At 49.1% G+C, this 7,085-nt stretch overlaps 1 protein-coding gene across 1 annotated transcript; it reads right to left on the minus strand.

Moving 5' to 3' along the window:
* Window positions 1-980: 980 nt before the first annotated feature.
* On the minus strand, window positions 981-5,252 carry LOC128717303 (pupal cuticle protein 27). Its single transcript, XM_053811433.1, has 3 exons — window positions 5,241-5,252; window positions 1,445-1,700; window positions 981-1,372 (listed from the first exon to the last, which is right to left on the minus strand). Exons 1-3 carry the CDS (start codon window positions 5,250-5,252, stop codon window positions 981-983), a joined length of 660 nt encoding a protein of 219 aa, XP_053667408.1.
* Window positions 5,253-7,085: the final 1,833 nt, after the last annotated feature.

A 7,085-nucleotide genomic window follows, 5' to 3' on the forward strand; every position in this document is an offset into this window, starting at 1 on the left:
CCGACGCAAAGTGCTGCCCAAACGCGGTGCGCTCGAGTAGTGTCATCGTTGTTGACCGTTTGGGAGAATGTTGCAATGAATTAATTATAGCAAATGCACGACATTCGCCCACCTTACTGATCGGCACCCACTGACCCCATGGTTGGGGAAATGCTCAATCACGGAAGCAACGCTACTTCGGGCGTTACCAGTGCGAGAGGTGTCGAGTGTGGTGATGCTTGCACATGGTACCGTATACCGCAAACGGTCACGGATTCCGGAACTTTTCCGGAGGGAACTCCACGTGTAGAAGGGTGTGCAAATGTGTGTCACGAGGGGGGAACAGTTTGCCTGGAGGTGATTACTGTTTGTTCCGCGCAGTATCGGTTCCAGTTTTATTTCTCACAGCACACATCTTCTGCTCACACGACGAACGGAAGAAGAGACACAAAAAGTACATCTTACCTGACATTACTCAAAGTGGTGAGCAACCGATGTTTTTTTATCACCTTGTTTTACGAGCTTCTGTAAACATTTGAAAGAAACAGATGGAAACTCCCTAACTCTTCTCACCTGTACCTTGGAACTCCCTATCCGAATTGGTGAAGATTTATCGATTCCGGTGGGTAATCGATTATTAGCAGTTGGGGCGTTTTTTTTCCTTCACTGCTATAATCGTTTCCCAAGCAGATTGCATCCGCACATCAATTACAACCATGCTGTCAGGTAAAATCCCATCAAGACATCAAACACCTCCCGAACGCTGCGTGTAAGTTTATGTTTGGAGGGAAAAAAAAACGTTCTCTACCACTTTATTGCGCACCCTTCCGATATTCGACTTGGAACAGGAGTGGTGAATGTAACGAATGTCGCGCCATATTGGTGTGTGATGTACCCACGTTGACTTAGGATATTAGGTGTTGAGTTGGAGATGGAGTGTGTTTGTTGATTTGGATTGTCTGTGCAGTATTTTTTTTTTTGCTTGGGAAACCCCATCCAGCCTATCTGCCGGTGTAGCTGAGCGAGTACGAGCCGGTGTTGATGTCCACCTTCGCGTTCGGGTGCCAGTAGTCGGCACGCTGCTGCGGCACTGGTGCCGCCGGCTGATAGTACTGCTGCTGTGGCTGGGGCTGGAACCGGTGCTGTGGCTGCGGCTGGTAGGTGGCCGGAGCGGCTTCCGGGGCGGCCGTATTCCGGTAGTACTGCTGCGGTGCCGGATTGTACGCTACCGGTGCCGGTCGCGGATTGTACGGCGCCGGTTTCGAGTTGTAACGCGAGTCCTTGTAGTAGATGCTCGGATCCTCCCGGTATTGGCCGTCATCTTCCTCGTTCGGACCAAGCGGCGGATAGTTGCTGTTGCTCAACGTTGGCGGTGGCACGTTGATGTCCGTACCTGTGCGCAAACGAGTAATGGTAAGTTGCGATGTAGTGAACGTTTATTTCGGGACATATTGATTTGCCTTACCCTGAGGCTCGAAACCGCGATTGCTCGCACCGTACTCAATTTCGCGCAGCTTGCCACCGTCATCCACGTAGCCGTACTTGCCCTGCACCTCACCGTTCGGGTACTTGGTCTCGATCTTAAACGTACCATCCGCCGCCTCATAACCATAGCTGTAGCTGCCATCCTCGTTGTGTCTGTTGATCTGCTTCAGAATGGGCACCGGCGTGGTGTAGTCTCTCTGGGCCGCAATAATCGTCACTATCGCGGAGAGTAGTAACTGTCACAAAAAAAATGAACAAAGAAACAAAAATACAAAATTCACTTTACCAAAGATTCTTTTTGCGACTCTACCACCTACAGGAACCCCCATTTCGACCAAGGTTTTGTATATGTGCCCAGTTTCGCATGAAATTCATACCCGAATTGCCCAGAGGAAGGGAGGGAAAAAAAGCAATGAAACTATAAAATTCCACATTTCACATTCCGGGGGAAAAAAATATCCCTCCGAGTGCTGTAGCAGAGACATGAAGCACACCACCAACAACAGCACATTCCCACAGATCCGAAGCGGTATTGGATATTTTTTGGTGACGGCCGTACAGAATATTTCCGAGTCAACATGTTGACACATCCCAAGGCTAGCCGCAGGCCCTTTTGCCCGCTTATTTACATACGAAGCCGAAGTGAATCATGCCGCTGCTGTGCTCCCGTCCGGTGGTTTCCTCACCGCGCACCAACACCCGGTGGGTATGTGTGTGTCCCGGCTATCAGTTTTGCTCTCCGATCGAAAATGCTTTCCGAAAACCCATCACCTCCTGCGAAACCGCTGCTCGGCACAATCTCATATCCCGGTGGCATTATTTTTACTGCTCCAAAGCTTCATCGGTACACCGGGCAGGGTGGGTTAGATAATCATGCCTTCCTTCGCAGAATGTCGAGCAGGAATCTCGTTGAAAAACCCCAACCCGAGAACGCTCTGCCTAACATCCGCACTTACGGCGGTGAAATTGCCTACCGCCGGGACCAGCTCGTTATGGCGAGGGTTACATTCTTTGTTCCGTTCCGTTCGCACTTATTGCGCTCGCCAGCGAATGAAAAAAAAAGCCACCAAATGAACCAGGTGAGGTAGCGCAGGTCACGGGACATGCCGTCTGCAAACCTGGCACCGATAGTTAACGTCACGGATTGCAAATAGAAACCAAACGGAGTTACGATGGGTGCTCTTACCGTCCGTTCCCTGCTAGCCGCACGCCTAAAAAAAAGGATCGGAATTTAATTGAAAAATGTTAATTCTCTCAGATTAGCATGCAAAATTTTAAGTCCAAACCTACCCGGGGTGCCGGCGACTGGGCTTACGCAATGTTTGGGGCGAAACAGATATTGGAAGGTTTTTTTTATTGCGCCCCACCCCGTAAAGGAAAGTTAAAAGTACCATTTTATTTCACGCCGCTTTCACACGCAGAAATTGGGTAAGGTGTTGAAGACCAGATGGTTAGGGTACGTATATTTCTTCGACACCGGCAAGCGCTAAGAAAAGCCAACAGTCTAAGCTAGAGCATTCGCACGTAACGCCACCAGCGTCGGCTATTCTTGGTTGTTGTCGCCCACCTTCCCAAGAACTCTCTAACGACAGTCGGCTGAGAGTTTTAAGGTTTCGCGGAGACATAAAGTAAGATGGCATAATAGCTTAAACGTGCTAAAATTCTGTCAATTTACGAAACCTAATGATTTTAGTAGGAGCAACCAAGGCCCCCGGGCCGGGTAAAAGCTTCCACGCGCGATAAGGCTTCAGCAGGGGGAAACCGTTGCTTCATCTGCCATGGATCATTGGATTACCTTACTGTTTTTTGGCGGGGGGATTTTTTTCCAAATTAAGGACCACCTATTTTTTATAGCCCATTTCCTTCAGAAGATCCTATACCTGTATAGACAACTTATAGCACGACATAAACCATTCATTGCAGAAGGTTGTCTGCAGAGTTCTTTGGATATTGGAAGCATCTTCTTAGTGCTCTTTACCCACTTGGCTCATAAGCGACAGCACATGTTGCGCGTATGATTTGATATTTCCAATGCTTTCTCCTTTACACAACACCACCGACTTACATGGTCAAGCGTTGGGCCGTTTCGCTTGGGAGCATTCCAGCTCCCTTCCAACGACACCCAAATGGGCAATGTTGAGATGGATGTTGCGCTTGATCGAATTCACTAATGGGCAGCGGATGAGCGATTTTTTCGACAGAACTTTAGAAAGACCCCCTCCTGCACCTTCAGATTCACCCTGAGGGGGTTTTTTTATTTTATTTTTTATTTTCGTTACTCCATCACTGGCTGGGTAAATGAGTTGTGCAATCAAATAAAACACAAACACACACACACAAAAGGCACATTGAATAAAAGCCCATTAGGATGTATAATACATCTTGTCAGGGCGCATGCCCTCACACACATGTGCCCCACATATGGGGGCACTTCCTTGTTTTGGGGTGGCCGACTGCAAAAATAGGTGTCGACCGGCGATTCCCCTGTGTGCCTGCTCCAAGCTAATGAATAAATAAATAAATTATGAGCACCTCCCCGATTCGCGGTACACCGCGACAGATTGTCTATAAATCATGGCCGTTTCAGCACCACCACCAACCAACCCGCACGGGCTAACCGCCCGTCCCACCCTGGGTTGCGGTGCTGCCCATCTGCCCCGGATAATTACGCGTCGATGGCGGTGAAAAGTGAACCGAAAGCTGAGCTGATACTGCTAATGTTACGGGAGGGCTTTTGAGTGCGAGTGGCATTCTTACACCGAAGCACCTGAGCGCACGAGCGAAATAGCGTTTGAAAATAGATGCCGGGGACTCGTTACGGTTTGATAATGGATTCTGAATTTCTTCACTGATGTACTGTGCGTACGGTGGTGTACAGATAAGAGCTGTCGTGGAATAGATTACACTGCACGCTCGCTTCTACATCCAACCATACCTACGCTAGACCGAGACGCCTGCGAGAACTAAAGTTAATTGCCACCCGCCGCCATCTTGCGAATGATGATTCATTTCTGTGCTTTTTTCCCCTGCTCCGTTCCTTTTTTCCCTTCAGCAGATGAACCGACGCGAGCTGGCCATAGTTTGTGTGCATCAAAATGTCATTAGCAAGCCAAGAAACTGGTGGGCCAAGTCAACGGCATCTCGACCGTACCCGGATAACTAGATTCTCGGCACTCGGACTGATATTTGTTGTTTTTTTTCGTGTGCTCTCCTTTTCTACTCATTACTCCTGTGCAAGCAGAACTACAGTTACGATGCCCATATTCGTCCACCGTCTTGCGTGTGAAGCGAGGGTTGAAGTTATTCTAATGGCGAAATGAATAAAAAAAAAGTAAGTTCACTTTGGGCAAACAGCGGTAAAGTTATCTTTCCCGAAGACGGGCACCGATAACGAGCTTAAGAAACGCTGACCGGTCGCAGTGCTCAATGATAATGAGTTGTTCTTCCACCGTTCATCTTGTGAAGCCGCAAAACACACACAGGTTCTACTGGGTCTAGTACTCCTGCACCAAGAAACATGGCCCCCATAGTCCCTGATCGCCAATCCGATTGAAAACATGCCAAGAATTCAATCCGGTTCCTGTTTTGCGTCGCAACTCGGACGGTTGCACAACAAAACGGGATAACCAACCTCCTCGTTATGGAGCTGCCACTTGTTTCCAGCAAAGCACTCGTCACGCTGCGTCACAAGCACCTGCCATTTTGTAATTTCTCTCGTACAAGCCGTCAAACTTTGCCGCCCCTCGGAACGCATCCAAGGTAAGCTGCGCACTTACCAGAGACTTCATTTTTGGTTGATTGTCTTGTGGGTGTGGAGTACACAGTGAAGGTAGGAAGCGTATTTCGGGGACCCTCCGCTTTAGCTGCGCTTGGCTGGTAGCGAGTTTGACTGTGTGTGTTGTGTGCTGTTGCTGGACGTGTTGCGCCGGGTTTCTTCCACTTGCTGCTGTCACCGTTGGGCTTGCTGTTGGCTGCTGCGTCGATGACCTATCGTAACGTTCACAAGGTTCACAAGGTACCGCACAAACCGCAAAAGAAGATAGAAAAAAGGATCAGATAACTCGCTAAAAACGGATCAATATTACACTCTACACAACCGCCAAGCAAAACACACGCGCACACACTAACGCACACACAACCGCACACCAACCACCTGGCACGAATGGGGCTTACGGCTGAAAGGAGTATAAGCGCACGTACCTGCACCGAGCACTGTACTTGCACAAGTCGACCAAACTCAAGCTCCAAAATTGGACTGATCCCGAGATATATAGACGTGCGGTGGGCGATCGCAAACCGCTGGCAAAGTTTGTTTGTAAACAGATCGTACGCAAATACGGCGCGTTCGCTTATATATAGACAGCAGCTCCCAGCCCGGTGCACTACACCTGTTTCATTCGCCGCGATACAGCTGCCCTCTTCTCGCCGGCCGCACTGGACGCTTGCCGGCGTGCGTGGGGATTGACTGGCGGTGGACAGACAAAGAGGGTGCGCACAGGCACGATCTTCGCTTCTGCTCTCACACACCTGCTTCTCTCCCGACCGCAACTAGCAAGAGCATGTTTGCGCACAGCTTTAAACCCCCCCGCCTTGACACTCGACTAACTGTGCTGACTTTATCCTTTCTCCTCTGGCACGCAGCGGCCGCCTGATGCCGTGCCGTTACGTTACGTCTGTGTGTCCTGCTCGTACGATCGGGCCGCTCCTTTCGACCGTAGACGGAAGTGAGTGCAGTTCTACGTACGGTGGCGTTGGCGGTTGGCAACTACTGGAGCAAATGAGCGCTGTTTTCGGCACCATGCCTGTTGGACTTTGGGCCACTTATAAGTGGTCGGCCGCACGCTCGAGTTGCGCTGCGAAACAAAATCAAATCATCTGCACCGATTTGGTGCCTTCTTTGGTTAACTGCTTCCACCGCACGAGACAGGTGCAGCAAAAGCGCTCAATCATCCGTGACGAGACACGGCTAACTTCACGTGCCACCAGATACCTCAACGCCATGGAGGGCTTTATTGGAGCACGAGCAGTATCATGAGTATCAGCTCGTTAAATTTGGCAATATTATAATCGAAGCGATAGAATTATAGAACCGCACATACAGTCAAGTCTCTCTCACCTGCAAGCTGAAGGGACCCCTGTCTTGATGTTGATCTTAGATCTTAGAGAGACTTAGAGAGACTTGCAGCTGCGCGAGACAAACATACTTAGTTGGTATAACGTTTATGTATGGCAAAAGTCTTCAACCACACTCTGTAAACGCAGCCATCACGAGCTGTCATTGGCAAACACTAAAACACGGCTACCTTAGAGAGACATTGATGTACAAACATCATGTGTAGCTTAGAGAAAATGATGTTAGGGAGACTTTGCAGCTTTGAGAGACATAAAATGTATTGAAAATGAAATGAAACTGTCAAAAATGATCATCTTTGGGAGACTTGCTATCTTTGAGAGACACTACCTTAGAGAGACTTGACTGTAGTGCAGTGCCCCGGTGCAGCACCACGGATGACAGCTGTCAAACTTCCAACAGACGCTTTCCTTGAAGATTTAGACGACAGAAGTTCTCGAGCTCATGCTAGTTGTAAAATGGCGCTGAATTCACAAACGGTTTTTTTTTT

This window comes from Anopheles marshallii, chromosome X (assembly GCF_943734725.1).
Source record: "Anopheles marshallii chromosome X, idAnoMarsDA_429_01, whole genome shotgun sequence".
Lineage (NCBI taxonomy): Eukaryota > Metazoa > Arthropoda > Insecta > Diptera > Culicidae > Anopheles > Anopheles marshallii.

What these genes read in the sequence shown, in the direction of transcription:
- LOC128717303 (XM_053811433.1), bottom strand. An exon ending in TCGCGGTTTCGAGCCTCAGG is followed by an intron (nt 1,373 to 1,444) that starts GTAAGGCAAATC and finishes GTTTGCGCACAG; the next exon opens with GTACGGACATCAACGTGCCA.